Consider the following 16,722-nt stretch of genomic DNA (forward strand, 5'->3'; position numbering starts at 1 on the left):
AATATATATATATATATATATTTGATATGTGTATATATATATATATATATATATATATATATACATATCGATAAATAGATTAATATATGCCTTAGTGATATATCTAGCGTAAGATCTTTATATATATATATATTTAATATGGTTAAGGCGAGTAAAAAAATAAAGACTAATAATAAAGAGGGAAGAAATAAAGACTAATACAGACTAATTGCGACAAGGGATGTTCAGGAGATATTAAATTAATTCTATTATAAAACTCTTTTTAGTTCTCCTTATTCTGCATTTTGACGACCAACCCTAGCAATCAATTCATCTAATATCTGTGTGAGTTCTTTGTTTTCCTTCGTTTTTTGCTCTACTATCTCAGCGAGAGAATTACTTTTCAATTCTGCCTTCCTCACCATCGCGTGTAATTTTACCGTCTCGGATTCGTGTTGTTTTCGTATATCCACTAATTCCAAATTAGCCCTGCAACAAATTTCGTTATTAATTAAAACCGGTAAACTTTTCTTTCAGATTAATTTCCCATATTTTGTTTTCTTACTTTCTTAATTGCGACATGGCATGAGTTTTCAATTGATCGTAACGATTTTCTAAAGACTTTATCGTGTCCAAGTTTTCTTGGATACTTTCTTTTAAAACACCTTCGTTATTTTTATAAGCTGAAACGACTCCCTTGAGCCTTTCATATTTCAAATGAACGTCGTTAAATGCAGCTTCCGTATTGCTAAGATGAAGATTAGTAGCTTGAAGCTCTTCTTGTATTCTAGATTTTTCCTGCTCCAAACTAGCGTGATCTCTTTCCTTTTCAGTTAGTAATCGACTTATCGACTTTTCGTATTCGTCCACAACAACTCTGTGTAAAAAATATATTTTCTTAATTTTAAAATGACTCACACACACACACATTTATTTATTTATATAAATAATAAAAATTAATAATTTAAAGAGTAACCCACGCTAATTGATTTTTATTCTCAACTTCTTCGTTTAATTGCGCTTGCAATTTTGCTATTTTTTCTTGAGAAGCTGCCTTTTGTTTTTCCAATTTGGATTCATATTCCGTTTTCTGTTTCTCCAATTCTTTTTCCAATTGCGACACAGTCACACGTAGTAACTCCAATTTCTCCGTTCCGTCTGTATTTTCTACTTCCTTTGTATCAGATTTAGTTACTTGTAAAGGTTCATCCTTAAAAGATATAGATAAAAGGAAATGTAAGTTTCATTTATAAAAAAGATATTAATACTTTATAGATCACTTACATTTTTGTCTTGAATCTCTTCTAATTTATGTATCGTACCGCTGGTAGGAGTACTAAAAACTTGACTATTTCCTTGAGGTAACATACTGGTGTTTGCTAACAAAGGATCAAATTTAATAAACAAGGATTCATTCCTAAGGCGAGTTGAACTTTCTGAATTTCCTCTTGCCGAAAGGAAATCAAAAGTCGTCGGATCATGGAATACTGAAAATGATCGATTGTTAAATATTTCGAAATATTTAAATAATAATTTAAATACGTATGATACACACAAGGATCAAATTTTTCAACTTACTTTCTAACACTGGATTAGAAATACCATCTTCAAGTTCTAAAGGAGATTTTAAAATGTCATCTGTGATTTCTCCTGCCGCTAATTCTAATTTCTCTAAAGAACAACAGACACCATCATCATTGTTAGTCAATGTAGTGCTCTGTCTCTGTGGCTTAAATTCTTCATAATCAAATTCTATGTGTTCGACTTCATTTAAGGGATCACTACTTAAGAAAATCTCATCAGTTAAAGTTAACGTCTCATCCAATATTTCATTTTTAGTTGTACTTTTTATCTTACTATCTACATCATCTTCATCGGTTTTCTTTTCAATTAGATTTTCCCTGCTTATTTTATTTTTATCTATATTATTTGTATCTGTCTTATTTTTATTTAGATCATTTAGTTCTGTTTCATTTTCATTTATATTAGATGCATCGATATTATTTTCATTTACATAAGATGTATTGATTTTATTTTCATTTACATTAGATGTATTGATTTTATTTTCATTTACATTAAATGTTGCATCACATTTATTTTCATTTATATTAAATTCCGTATCGATTTTTTGTCCATATATATTATCTGTTGTATCGATTTTATTTTCCTTTATATCAAATGTTGTATCTGTTGTATTGATTTTATTTTCCTTTATATCAAATGCTGTATCTGTTGTATTGATTTTATTTTCCTTTATATCAAATCTTGTATCTGTTGTATTGATTTTATTTTCTTTTATATCAAATGTTGTATCTGTTTTATCTTCTTTTATATTAATTGTCGTATCAATTTTATGCTCGTGTATATTAATTGTCGTATCAATTTCATTTTCATCTATATTAATAGTTGTATCAATTTCATGTTCAGCTACATTAATAGTTGTATCAATGCCATTTTCATCTATATTAATTGTTGTATCAATTTCATGTTCATTTATATTATTTTTTACATCAATATCATTTTCATCAATGTTATTTTTATCTGCTTTGCTTTCATCTGTATTATCAGATTTTATATTTTCAATAACAATATTGGTAACTATTTGATCAATACAAGTATTATTTGTATCTATTTCGCTTTTGTCTGTATTACTTAAATCAGCTTCTTTGTTAACTTTATTACACGTATCTGTTTCCTTATCATTGGTATCATTACATATATGTTCAACTTTTTCTCTCTCTACGTTGTTATAATCAACAGGAGTAGTTGATCTTGGCGTAGATGTTTCTAAAGTAAGTTTTACACTTTCGGCTTCGTATTCTTTTAATTCCTGTTTATTTTCTTGTACATTGCCAGCAATGTCTTCCTTCGTAACAGATATATTTGTTTGCAAGTGTAAAGATTCTTGAGATGTATTGTTGCAAGTTAAATGTTCAAGTAATTCTTCTTGTGTCTGAGAAGAATTAATAAGAGAATGCGTGATGATATTTAAGGGTGTTGCTGAACCATTTTCTATCGTGCATGTCTCGTTTAAATGACACTTGTTAGGTGACTTTTCATCTATGAAAATGTCGGTATCATCGATGGCTGAGTTGAAAGTTTGAATCAAAGTGTCATTGGGAGATTCATAAATAGAATTAGAAGATGAGACTTCCTCTGCATTAGAATCGAGTTGAATATCTGCATAGGCACGAATCAGTTCGTTGACACCTGGTATATTATTGTCCACATAGGAAGTGTCTGAGACCTTGTATAGTGGAGAATTGGTGAGGTCATCGATATCAGAATTGATACCACTGGTTTTGGTGCTTTGGGTACTACCGATGCTGTAATAGCTGCTCTCCGAAGAGAAACTCTCGGGTTTAGAGTGCGTCACCAAGTCTGCATCTGCGAATTCACGCGCGAAACGCACCTTCACCTCGTGTTCGGCTGCAGCCTTGGAGAAAGTGTTGTTGGTAGTGTCGTTTCCAATCTAGAATCAATGAGAGATAGAAAGAGAAAGAAACAAATGAATAAAAGACTTTAAAATTAAATCAAATTAAATGAAAGGACTTTAAATAATAAGTAATCACAAAATAAAGAGAGGAGGGGAGGAATGAATGAATGAAGAGAAATGTAAGCAATCCAAATCTTTCTCACACGTTCTCCTACGTTACAAACAATGGAATATTTTTCAAAACAGTTGCAGTATAGACACACACACGACAGTGAGAATTTGGTCAAATGGATGATATTGATACCTCGAATACAGGCGACGAGGAAGATGTTGATGAATTTGCAGGAGAACGATGTAAGAGTCTGTTGATGTACTCCATAACGTGTTTACCAGCAAAGCACAAACAACACTGTGCTAATAATCCGTAGGAAGAGAAAAAGAGAAGGGGAAGACAAAAAAGGAGAAATAGAGAAAGACGAAGTTAGCGGTGTTGTCTACCTCTGTTCACTGGGCCGACACTAACGGTGCACCAGAAAGAGAATCAGCTGACTTTGAAACTCGATAGGGCAACGCAGCAAAGACTCGAGAGAAGATTTCGTTAGAAAGAATTGCGCAACACCAATACTAGTGTCTAGCCGCGAAATATGCGTTTCGCTCGTTCTAATAATAAATATATTTCAGGGAGAAAGTTTTATCCACGATAGAAATCCTGTCAGTCTCGTTATTCCGAGATCACTTACGCGTTGTGTTAGCAACATTATTTTTCTTTCAACGTTATCCTTCGTATTATATCCTTAAATAAGAAACGCGGAAGATGGATTTTCTTTTTTTACCCCAAATACTTGGAAAAGTGACTTCTATGTGTGGACATTTAAAGGCAAGGACCATTAGCTTCTATTTATATATATATAATATAATTTTGTATGCATAATAATTAATAACAGAATAATATTTATATAATAATTTATAAAAAAAAGATATTATATTAAATTGGTATATATATACAGACCACACACATACTTGCGCGCGTTCATATGTATATAAATATCGAGAGATAGAACACGCATATGTATACACGTACGCACGCACGCACAAAATAAAACTCCCCTATCCGCGAGAAACTTTTTCTTCGACTTTACTTCCATGGTACTTAAAAAGAAACACCATTCGAAATACGCTATTCAGTTTGAATCTTTTTTTTTTCTTTTTTGCGCGCACGGACGATTACCTTGTGAAAAAGATTGCCCATCTTTTCACTTTTAAAGTAGCTTCTCTTTTGAGCAAAGTCTTCAAGTTCTTTCCGTATTTATCACTTTCCTTCCTCTTCTTTTACTCACGGAACCCCACGAAGTGAAAAAAATAAAAAAAGAGAAGTCATTCCCCTTTCTTCTTTCTCTAGATAGATTTTTCTTCTTTTATACTTGATCACACCACCGTTGTCCCTGACAAAATAAGAATCACCGAACGGTGCTTACGAACTGTCAGCTTAGCATTCGAAACTGGCATACCAATTTTTTCAATCGCGTTCTCGCGCCCTTCCGGTATTATTTATTTGGTTGCTTGCTTGCTACGCGTCCAAGACACCACTTCCGTCGTAGCCATTTTTTTTTCTTTTACTTAATCGATGCAGTCTAATTAAATATGCGGATCTTATTTCGAAAGGATACGTCAAGGCCAAGAAAAGTAATTACACTGAAACGTGACATGTTTGACTCGTAAGTAGGCCCCGCGCGTCCACGTTCCTAGCGTTTAACATTTGAATTTCGCGCCTAATTATATTCGCGCGATTTATATTCACATCGAACGCGTTATCATTAATGTTTCACTAATGATGTTCTTTTATTTTTCACTAATATCGTTAACAATATATTGCAATGAATGGCGTGCCAAGCAAGACTAAGAAAAGAAAAATGACTATAATAAAGTTTGACATATGAGATTCTAAAACTTGTTCACTGTCTTCGTTCCCTACGCAAAGATTCGTATTTCGCGCCACATTAATTGGAATTTATTTTTACATCGCTGTTATTAATGTTTCAATAATGTCTTTTAATCTTTTTTTGGGCGAATATTATTAAAACACGTATATTGCAACGAATGAATCATGAAAGTAGAATGATCAACGAATAAAAAAGCATTTATAAATGTTCAAACGATAAACAAAATTCGAAATAATCGTCGACTATAACTCGAAAAATCTTCGAGTTTTTCCATAACTGCGGAATAATATAATGACGTGATAGGTGGCGCTGGTATTCTTTCGAGAAAAAAAGTGGGACACTACAGCTGTTTATACGTTAAAGGATTTTATGGAACTACGACGCTGGAGAATACGCATTTTCTCGTTAACCTCTTTATTTGTGACTTAAATATCGATTAGACATAAGTAAAGATTTTTTTATTTTCTAAGAGAAGTAATTGTTAAATAAAGAATATTATTCGAAGAAAACAAAGGTATACATTTTGTAGACGAAGGAAATAATTGGCTCTTTTTGGTGGATTACGCAAAACTGCAGATAAGGAGAATGGTTATGCGAAAAGATAATAAAACATAAATCAATCATTTAAAAATAACTCGAATATTTGTTCAGTTTATTCGTTAATAGAAAAGAGTTAATTGGAATCGTAAAAGAAAAGGCAGCCTTGATCCTTTAACCTATATATTTAAGTCCTAGGTCAATGTAATTGAAGGATCAATAAAATCTTTCGAATGGCAGCATCGAATGGCAGCATCGAACATTTCGAGGAGACAAAGGAAATATTTCATTAAAACGTTAACACGAATTAATCTACAGTACGTAAGCATATAGCAAACCCTAGATTTGATGACATCACAGGAGAAAAGAAAATGAGTCATATGCCATTCTACTCAGATGGTAGACCAATTCCATTATCGGTATATAAAAGGAGAGAATAATGTTCAAAGATGACACCGATAGACAGACGGCGGGGACAAGCAACAGCAGAAAAATAAAAAAGAAAGATAAAGAAGATACAGCATGAACGAACCAATGCGACAAATTATAATTCGTTCAAATGCAATGATAACAATGATTCCAATTATAGATAGATAAGAAAATAAAAAAACAATTGGATGAGCATTTACCTTAGCTTTTAGATGGTCCTAAAACAGAATGTCGACGATCCCAGAACTTGACCCAACAGCAGCAGCGAGGGAGAGAGAGGATATTCGTAAGTAAGTAAGTAACAAGTATAAGTACGAGTACTTAGGTAGAAGAATGTATATAATATAATGTAGAATGTATGTATGTGAAACTAGTGGCTTGGAGTGCGCGCGCGACACGAACGCGCGTTAAAATACGAAGATATGTTCGGGTCTGTTCGGCTTTTGTGGGGGAATCGATTCTTCTCCAAGCCCTCGAAGTTCGAGAGACTCGCGCTCCTTATTCGGAGCGTTCTTGACATCGAATCGCGAATACGATGACCAACAACGACGTACGAACTGCAGTAGAGTAGAGTAAAGTAAGTATTTAAGCAGCAGCAGCAGCAACCAACGAAGAGTAAACGAAGTAGTAAACGAAGAACGGTGCGTGAGTCATTCCCCATTTGCACCAAAAGGAACAACCACAACCTACACTTTCCTCATCCTGTTCCTCCTTCTCCACCTCCTCGTTTTCCACCTCCTTCAACTCCTACTTGCAATCCAGACATGATGCAGCAACACCAAGGGAAAAGAGAAAAGAGAAGAGAAGAGAAGAGAAAGAGAGAAGAGAAAAAGACGTGGATGAAGATAGACCTTGTCTTGAGGGGGTGTGTTGAAGAATACAATTTGACTAGAGACATTTAATTCCATTCGAAAGAATGATTTCACTATTCTACAGACAAACCAGACAAATTGCAAGAAGACCAGATAAATGCAACCCCCACCCATCCACCTCTATGCTGTGCAACATATTCTTCTCTTTTTCCCCCTTTTTTTTTTTAATGAAATTTATTCTATTCTACTGTTACTTTCTGTTTATTTTCATTATGTAAGAAATAAAGCATGTTGGAAGATATGTCTACATGTATATATGTATGTATGTATTTGTATGAAGGCAGATAATACGTCAGATGTCTTCCTCAACTGCAATAAATTTTAATCAACGGTGTCCTGATGGTTAGATTCGTGTCAAGAGAAAGAAAAAAATAATTTCAATTAATTCAAAATGAAGTTGATTGAAAAAGAGAAAGAAACAAAGGGAGAATGAATGAATGTAGGCGTTAGTATAACTGAAGAACTGGGGATAAAAACAATTGCAAGGGACATCTTCGATCAGATCTGCACACCTGTGCACCACCACCTTCGATCCATGTATACGATTCTCTTCCTGATTCGTCTTCTAATATTAGAATTCGCATAGCGTATCGGCTGACTACTATACAAGTATAAGAGGGAGAGAAGGAAAGTACATCGGCCGCAAAAGAAAGAGGAAGAGAGAGAAAGAGATAGAACAGATATAGAAGGAGAAAAACGACAAGGAAGATAGAGAAGGTAGTGGTCGTGGTAACGATAGTGGTGGGAGGAAGGAAGAGAAGGGGCGGGGKGCGATTCGATCGCTCACCTTTCGTTCCTCGTGTTATCGAAAATTTGTTCCTGTCTGTACGCAAGTAAATATACGTGCGTGCGTGCACAAAACACGCTTGCAACGTGTTCTTGCGTGCAAAAGCCGCCTCTGAAAGATCTGCGCGGCGCGCGCGCACGCGCCAAATTATTTATTATCTTCTTCGTTGTCCTTCTTCGTCTTCTTGTTTATTCAATTGTTCAATATTAAACCCGACAATTAATTGTATGTTATATATATATATATTACGCGTGTGTTGAAATATCGTCACGTTAAACGTCGTAAATATATTTTACCGAGCTCGCGCGAAGCCGCTCCTTTTACTCGTCGTCGCTGCGGCGACGTTCTTCGACAGCACGCAGCTAGAAGCGCGCACACGCCGTATCACCCGGAGATAGCCGAAGATAGAAAGGTGGTGGGGAGAGTGCAACGAACAAAATCCCCGAGAATCTAACGCCATCTTCATCAGTTGCATGCGTCGGTAAAAATTTTTTTTCGTCGTGCAGCGCATTACCTTCGGTCGGTAATTCGTTTTCTTCTCTTATGGTAACTACTCGTAGATACTTTTTAAAAAATATATAATCCCGTCTATGCAAACGTGTTTTGATTTCCATTTACATAGAGAAAATTTTTGATCCAACTTATTATGAACACGTGATTTTCGACTTTTACATTTTTTGTTCTTACAGTGATATTTATTAAGACAAATATTTGTAATTATTCGTAAAAGTCGAAGAGAAGGAATATAATTGTTAGAAAATTTAATGTGAAACAATTTCTGAGCCAAATTTATTCGAATAAAAAATAGATTTTCTTTGAAATATTTTAGCCCCGATTGTCTTTCGTCACATGTCAAGTAAATTAGCTTTACTTACAACAGAAGCACACGTTAATCGCGTGACATTTCAGCTCGTACCGAAGGGTAAATCCGAATTAGCACAAAACACATTCTATTCTACCCCCACTTTTATCCTCATTCTAAATACTCTAACACGTTTACCTAGATTGCTCTTTCACCGACGAGGTTACATAAACAAAATAAAAAACAAATAATTTTTTGCAATTATCCATACCTGTCCACATCACATACTTATAATTAAATCAAATTAACATAACTATAACTTTTACGTAAAACTCAATTTATAAATTAAAACATTAAACGAAGTCCCAACGTCATTATTTTATAATTGTGTTAATCAAAACAAAATCAATAATTTCATTAAATTAAATCACTACTTTTAATGTAATAAAATTCGAATTTCCTGAATAAACAAATTGCTCGACATATGCGTAAGACCCACATATAGTAAATTAGATAGTAGATAACTATTATGGCTTCAACTGAAAATATCTCGTTAAATAATGCATTACACGTTTACTTTAATTTTTTCAATAAAATCTTCAATAATAATATTTTTTAAAATATACATAATATCTGTATAACAACATGTGCATGTAGAATTAATTGAGAATAAAAGACAACTAATTGAAATTCTCATCAAATAACTAAATTTAACCCTTCCGTTACTAGGGTTAAATCTCGAATCTCGATACGTCGCATTCGTTGAGTCTCTCCCCTTCATTCCATGACTCCAAAAACATACAAATAATCCTGAAATTATTTCAACCTTTCTTTTATTTCCGCATGCCTTAAGCACGCACGTCACAATTAGCAATTTATTTTTTATTTATTTATTCGAACCTGTCTATCACCTTGCGAATCTAGTTGTATATATAATACAATAAATCATTTCTAAATCAATTATATAATAAATGAAATATATACGAGGGTATGTTAAAAAAATGTTGAATCTTGAACAAAAAACAAAGAAACACTTTTATTTCTTTTTTTTTAATTGAAAAAAATTCTATATAAGGTTCAAAACTTTTCAACCCGCCCACATATATGATTTAATTAATATTTTAACATTTAAATTTTTTTCGATCATATGGATAATTAATATTCTCGATGCTATACAAACCAATCATGCCTTCAGAATTCTTTGTACGTAATATGTGTAAATAATTATATGGGTATGATTCGTGAACTGCACACGTGACACACATTCACAATAACTCAACGTATAGCCAGCCATACATATATACATAATATATATAGTTCATAATAGGACCATGTGCCATAGTATTGTATTAACAATCATTATATTTTACTAATTATTAAAATAATTACGATGAAACAAATTGTACGTAGGTAATGAAAGACTAACGATCTACCACCGTTGGGCAAAAACTTTGACTTTGAAAAGGAACGGGAGAAGAGCAAAGAACTTATTTTTGTTTCAAGGTACTCCTGGAGATACAGAGTTTATTTATAGGAATTCATCCTCCGGTCGAACTATCAGCAAACGCCCATGGAAAACAAGAAGAAGAAGGAAAAAGAAAGAAAGAGAAGAAGTAATAGTAGTAGTAGTAAAAAAAAAAAGAAAAAGGAAAAAAATGAGTAAGACAAATGGAAGGGAAAAAGTAGAAAATATTTTAATTTTTTTGTCCCCCTCTACTATTCTCTTTTTAACTTTACATTGTATCGTTCCCCAAACAATGATCTTGCATTTTGTCCGAATTTGTATTTAAAAGAAATAAGAGAAAAAAAGAAAAAAATAGAATGGGGTACCTTACGACGAGGAGACGTTTGTGTTGGCGGGGAATTGTGAAGCATGGCTGTGATTTCCCGCAGAACGACCCTCGTCCCTTCGCGAACTTGTCCTCCAACGACGACATTTTTTGGATTCGACATTTCTCCTGGTCGTCGAATTTCCATATTTTGTGAAAAATACTTAATACTTCTCTTATTGTCTTTTTGTTTTCTTATTCCTCCTTTTCCTCTTCTTCTTATTCTTTTTCTTTTATATACGTTACAAAGATAATTTATTTCAGCTCGCGTTTTCTTTCCACCAAATCAAAGCGCACTTTTTCTTCGACGTATCACATTAGTAATACACATTTAGATCTTTAACTACACTTTTGAATCTTTAACGATTATGTATCCACCACCAATTAATTAACACGATTCGTTTATTCCCTCGTTCGCACCAACTTTGTAACCTTACACACATTCAATTCTACAATGCAACGACGACGGCTTTTAACGGCTGCCTTAGCATTCACAAACTTGAACGCGAAACTTGTGACCAATCAAAATTGCCGATTTATTTGACTCGATGCGCCACCGTAACATGAGGCACCTTCCTTATGCGATTGGTAATACAGATTTCTTTAATCTTATTTAATTGTAAAATACGCAAGATATATACGTATTATCGTATTTTTATTTAATGAAATACATAATGTTAACTAAATATATAATTGCTGTATATGCAACAGTAAAATATTTAAATTTTTACTTATATTAAAGTTAATCTATTTATGCAAAATTGAATGAAACAAATTTACAAAGAAAGAAAGAAGAATAGTTTATAGATCGGACCTTAATCTTGAATTTTTATGAAAGATAAACGTGACTACGATTTCTCGTTGCTGTTTAATGACATTTGTTAATTTATACGAAATAATTTTTATAAATATCGAGTTTAAACATTATGTACTTGCGAAGGCTCAACAGGTTTCAATTGATTAGAAAAATGATCTTTACTCAACGAAAATCTTATTTTCTATATCTAATAAATCAAGATATACATTTTCTTTACCGTATTACATACTTGATCTTATTAGATTCGTTTAATTCTTGTTCTTCCATGTTATATCATACAAATATAACCGTACTACGCTTTTTCTAACACTGCAGCAATATTTTGCTTGCAACAAGAAGACGATTCCAACGACCAATCAGAACGAGTGATTTATTTATTTGATTTAAATGCAATGGCGCTGTATTCTTTCTTTTCACGGTCGGTAATATAGATTTCTAGGAATATTAATGAAAATACACGGTAAAATTCCATACGTATGAATTTCATTGCATTTTTATTATTGTTTATTTAAAAAAAAAGAGATATATAATGTTAACTAAACATATAATATTATTCTTACAAGTTCCTATTACTAAATTTAGAATTAAAATTCATGCAATACTATAATCGTATACAATAATTTGTTCGAATTACTTACAATAAGAGGCAATTATTATAATTATTATTATTATATTGATTAATGGTAAAAGCTCTTTTTCGAATACCCTATAGATTAACAAATTTATTCTCAAGCTTCATACAAATGTGTATAAACCATCACGTTGTTACGTGAACGGCAGTGTGAAAATATCACCACGAAATATGGTGGTTATAAGTCTTATTTGTCATATTTACTCATGCTAATTTCTCTCGCACAATCTCACGCGCATCCACTCACTCGCAATTTTTATTTTCTTCTTTTTTTATGCATATCATATATTATATATATATATATAATATGTATAAACTGCACACGCGAACAACATATTAATATATTACCGCATTACATAGTACATTAATAATAAGCGAATATATATATATATATATATAATACTATTAACAATGTTCTTTTTATTTTCGTATAAATAAAAAGAACTACAAGTAAAGATTTTTCATAGGCACTAGAATAACTTTTTTTTTGTTTTTTGTTGGTGTATATATATATATATATTAGAATAATAATAATAATAATAATAATATTTATAAGAATAAGAACAATATTAATTAAATATGATTTGTTAAAGTATATGTTGCGTGAAACTTTACTGTATGGATATAATCACAGAGATTAGTTACCATTTAATATATGGCTCCTATTTAAGTTCAAGTTGCTTTAAAACAAGGCACTTATTTTTTTTGTTTTTTTTTTTTTTTAAATGTAAATGTTTATATATTTATACTAAAATATATATTACATTAAATTTGTGCTCAGAATGGGTATTTTCTTATAATAATGCCTTTTACAGAGTTATTTTCTATAACAATCACCACCCCATACTAAACGATTGTTCAAGATATGATCGATCGATCAATGTACATAAAGGAATTAATATTATGCATATTATTTACGAAATAAAATGTAACAACTAATATTCGCACGAGCATAAGATTTGATCGCGTGAGCGCTGTTAGTGTTTTTTTTTCTTTTCATTCTCTCTCTCTCTCCTCCATTTCGCGTAATTCTTTTTTTTCTTTTCAACAATAAATCTCTTTCTTTCTCTTTCAAAATAATAACCCTAAAATTTAAAAAAAATTATTCGCAAAGAGATGAGTAATAGTTAGCAAATAATTATTATGTGTACGGGCGTAACTGTGGTGGATGACTTGGAGTCGATGGATCATTTTTTTGACCACTAGAAGGAGGAGTCAAAAGACAATTTTCAGTTGGACTACTATTTAAATCGGATTCAGTTTTACTTTCTATTTCTTCTAAGTCAATTGGTAGAAGATCTTCTATCAATCGTTGTTGCGCTTTCTCTAACATGTTCAGATCTACAACATGAGTTTGGATGCGATGCGATTCGTCTATCACTATGTTAGGTACTGTTGCTTTAAGTCCAGATCCAGAGTTAGATTCTATAGGAGATACAGTGGACCTTAACAAAAATTGGGGACCATCTTCCAATACTGTTGTAGCAAATGGGGCCATCCATTTGACGCAAGGGGCCAACTGTTCCCAAGAAAGACGCGACACATTTAAAGCACATTCTCGTCCTTGTATATGGTAAATGCATCCTGCAGCTATGTGGCTGTAAGGAAATTTTAAACTTCCTTCATCCAAAGTAGCTAAATCCAAAAGCTGAGCAGCTTGTGTATACTGTAATCCGCCATATTGTGGATATATAAACACGTTGGGCTTAGACCAATCACCGCATTCTATTTGCATGTAAATATTTAACCATGCAGGAGCAGTCATGGATGATAGATTCCATCCGAGTCCCTTCAAAATGATTAACTCCTTTCCTAAAATTTCTTCCTCGGTACAAGCTCCATCAGTGACATATGCAAACTCAGCTATTTTAGGTGGATAAATTTCTTCGACCTGAAAATAAATTAAATGTTTCATTAAATTGTTATATTTAGAAAGTATTTGAAATGAGTAGATATTAATGTAAAAAAAAAAGGTAAATAAAGCATACATACCTTAGCTGCTATGAACAGACATGTAATACCTATAAGTTGTAATTGACTTTTTGGTATGTTTTGATGAATAGACAGATACCTGTCTATATAGTCCATAGCAAGGTAGTAAGTTTCTCTGTGTAGTTTGTACACTTCGCATACTTCAATAAGCCAATCCAACAAAATAGCTCGCATTCGTGGTTGTAATGTCGGATGCCTTTGAAACATTTGTGAATCTCTTTGACTAAGAGTCTTTTGATCTCCCAAACACATAAGGCTCCATACATGCGTACTATCTGCCCAAGCAAAAGATGGAAGCGGAGCTGACCTATTTGTTCCATTGCTAGAGCCGGAAGGTGTTAAGAAACAAGTGGCATTTCTTAATTCGGACCAAGTTGCTGGCTCCTGCTGTTCCTTTAAAGGCGTTGGAGATGCTTGAAGAGGCGTGCATGGATTCTCTACGGAGAGTGCACCATTACAAGACTCATTGTATGGCACGTGAGATAATGCTGGTACTTTGCTAGGGGGATATATATTTTCTGAATCTTCAGAAAGTTCAGCTGTACGCCTTTTGCGCTTCATTGATTGCCTCTCTCTACCGCATTGCAAATAGGTTTGTGAAGGTTTCTTCTCTTGTAAGCTGTCGATAGATGGAAAAGAAAAAAATTATACAACCCTCCAAAACTACTGTTTTTCTATCATAAAGATATAAATGAGGCAACTTATAAAAAATGAATGACCTAAGCACGACAATTAAACATCCAATACGGGATGCAATGTGCAAAATTTTAACTATAATTTGTCATTTATTATATCTCTGTTAACGTTATAATTAATCTGCTATAGCATTTCTTCTTTTAGAAATCTCAATATGTGAATAGTAATAAGAGAAGGTTATATAAACAAAATTGAAGCCACAATTAAGGGAGAAAAAGTAATCGAATGTTTGCTAAGAGTGTTCCAAGGTCGCTATAATGAGTATCAATTTGTTCTAAATGAAAACCAATGAGATAATGGAAAAAACTTTCAATAGAACAGAAGGTCGAGCACTCACCTGGTCTGTTGCATCTTGCCGAGATACCTTGGCTAAGTTCGATATATTTCCAAGAGTTATTTATTATTTGTATTTATTATACGAATCGACCGATATCGTTCTAAATATTGAAGATAATAAAGTGAAATTTAATCGAACAATATTGTCGATAAAATACCGAAAATGATGGTAGCGCGCGAAGTTCAGGCACACTCGATCGCCATAATGCACGTCGTCTTCCCCGATACGAATCCGATATTTACCTATTAAACTTAAAGTCACTCGTAATATTTAATTGTAAGAAAATCTTCTCTAGTCCATAGATATGTAACGTTTGAGTGTAAATGAATTTGGAATAAAATTTTCATGGAAAAATCGGAGGACGTGGATCTCGAAGCGCGGGAGACCAGCGCGCGAAACGATGACCAACCCCTGCTTGCAATCTGGCGCTGTGACGCCCTCTATATGAATACCATAACCTCAAAAGGGGAAAATTTTTCAATTTCGATAAATACTTTCGAGAGGACTTCCCTTGACCCCTACCAATGGACAAACACCAATGTCATTCACAGGAAACAAGGATTTCCTTGATCAAACAAAGGTCCCTCTGAGCTCTTCCTTCGGTCCACGAGTCTTCCGGATTACATTCGATTTTTCCAATAATTAAGCACAAGGGCACTCGACGAATTTTTTCTCGAATAGATCAAGTACATTAGTTTCCTTATTGATATTTTCTTTTCACTTGTATATGAAATAATAGCGTTAAAACGTTTTCGAAACACGAACGCACATGCATCGAGACTCTTCCGCGTCCATTGGCAAACGCAGCTTCCCGCCTTGATCTAATCGCACTGTATTTTCGAACGAACAATGGAATAACTTTAAATTCACTCAAGTTAAATGCGTTACAATAAGGAACTTCAGATAGTCGTGTAAAAAAGATAAATAATAAAATAATATATATTTAAAATGAAGTCAAGAAACAGGTACGAAACAGTGTCTTGTGAGAACGCCACAAAAGTAATAGGCGCCGGGCAGGCGTGCTTATAGGTGCCGCTAGTGGCACTTCGAGGATGGGCCTTTCTGATTGGTCGAGCCGTCTGACACAGCTGGCGCTCAGCTGATCCATCCGTAGCACACACTCTCATTTACCTTCACCGATAAGTGACGCGCGCGTTGATACGATGCAACCATGCAACTCACACAACTCGACAACCCTGACCCACGCGGGAAAATATGCGCGCGCGCCTAAATTAATTTCTCCCCACCCCGCTCACACTATACCGCAACATCATAGCTCTGTTACTCTTTCTCTTTCTCATTCTCTTTCTCTTTCTTTCTACACGTATGCGCGCGCATCCACCCAACGATGTAACAGAGACGTACGACGTACAGACCGCGTCGATCAGCTCTTTCAGAGATGCGCGCTCTTTGCCACGTGTAGAGCATGGTGACCCCTTTCGAATTTTGCGCTACAAGACTGATTTTATATTATTATATTTCTTTTAGGTTTAGATATTCTTAACGGATTTTAATATAACTACGTATAAAGACCTTAGTGCGTCTTATGGAACTTATATACATTATCATATAAGCTTATACTTTTTGTCTAACTGTATTTTTTAGAAACTCCTCTTCGTTTTTTTATTTTATCTAAAT

At 33.5% G+C, this 16,722-nt stretch overlaps 2 protein-coding genes and 1 long non-coding RNA gene across 9 annotated transcripts; 1 reads left to right on the forward strand and 2 right to left on the reverse strand.

Annotated features, from left to right (window-relative positions):
• Positions 1 to 63: 63 nt before the first annotated feature.
• Positions 64 to 11,067, reverse strand: LOC106790659 (uncharacterized protein PFB0145c). 3 transcript variants are annotated; one of them, XM_014755729.1, is made up of 6 exons: positions 10,613 to 11,067; positions 1,558 to 3,451; positions 1,264 to 1,466; positions 960 to 1,189; positions 545 to 856; positions 64 to 468 (listed from the first exon to the last, which is right to left on the reverse strand). In XM_014755729.1, the coding sequence occupies exons 1-6, from the start codon at positions 10,757 to 10,759 to the stop codon at positions 273 to 275; spliced, it is 2,982 nt and encodes a 993-aa protein (XP_014611215.1). In that variant the 5' UTR covers positions 10,760 to 11,067; the 3' UTR covers positions 64 to 272. The 3 variants fall into 3 exon arrangements, with proteins under 3 accessions (XP_014611215.1, XP_014611230.1, XP_014611223.1); XM_014755744.1 differs by lacking the exon at positions 10,613 to 11,067 and adding an exon at positions 4,644 to 4,749; XM_014755737.1 differs by lacking the exon at positions 10,613 to 11,067 and adding an exon at positions 3,720 to 3,944.
• LOC106790692 lies at positions 5,706 to 7,448 on the forward strand. 5 transcript variants are annotated; one of them, XR_001382109.1, is made up of 2 exons: positions 5,706 to 6,619; positions 6,675 to 7,448. It is a non-coding gene; the product is annotated as an uncharacterized LOC106790692 (long non-coding RNA). The 5 variants fall into 5 exon arrangements; XR_001382106.1 differs by having other exon boundaries at positions 5,707 to 6,615; XR_001382107.1 differs by having other exon boundaries at positions 5,707 to 6,615; positions 6,696 to 7,448.
• A 1,579-nt stretch (positions 11,068 to 12,646) lies between the features above and the next one.
• Positions 12,647 to 16,232, reverse strand: LOC106791295 (G1/S-specific cyclin-E1). The gene is made up of 3 exons (XM_014756832.1): positions 15,085 to 16,232; positions 14,052 to 14,670; positions 12,647 to 13,950 (listed from the first exon to the last, which is right to left on the reverse strand). Exons 1-3 carry the CDS (start codon positions 15,096 to 15,098, stop codon positions 13,201 to 13,203), a joined length of 1,383 nt encoding a protein of 460 aa, XP_014612318.1. The 5' UTR covers positions 15,099 to 16,232; the 3' UTR covers positions 12,647 to 13,200.
• Between the last annotated feature and the right edge of the window lie 490 nt (positions 16,233 to 16,722).

Source organism: Polistes canadensis, unplaced genomic scaffold (assembly GCF_001313835.1).
Source record: "Polistes canadensis isolate GaletaPanama2010 unplaced genomic scaffold, ASM131383v1 scaffold_7, whole genome shotgun sequence".
In the NCBI taxonomy this organism is placed as follows: domain Eukaryota; kingdom Metazoa; phylum Arthropoda; class Insecta; order Hymenoptera; family Vespidae; genus Polistes; species Polistes canadensis.

Bases quoted from the DNA above. Each gene is read 5' to 3' on its own strand.
- LOC106790659 (XM_014755729.1), bottom strand. From the start codon at position 10,759: ATGGAAATTCGACGACCAGGAGAAATGTCGAATCCAAAAAATGTCGTC. The intron at 1,467-1,557 runs GTAAGTTGAAAA...GATCATTTTCAG, and splicing joins TTCTAATCCAGTGTTAGAAA to TATTCCATGATCCGACGACT. The intron at 857-959 runs GTGGGTTACTCT...TTTTTTACACAG, and splicing joins GAGAATAAAAATCAATTAGC to AGTTGTTGTGGACGAATACG.
- LOC106791295 (XM_014756832.1), bottom strand. The intron at 13,951-14,051 runs GTATGTATGCTT...ATTTATTTTCAG, and splicing joins GTCTGTTCATAGCAGCTAAG to GTCGAAGAAATTTATCCACC.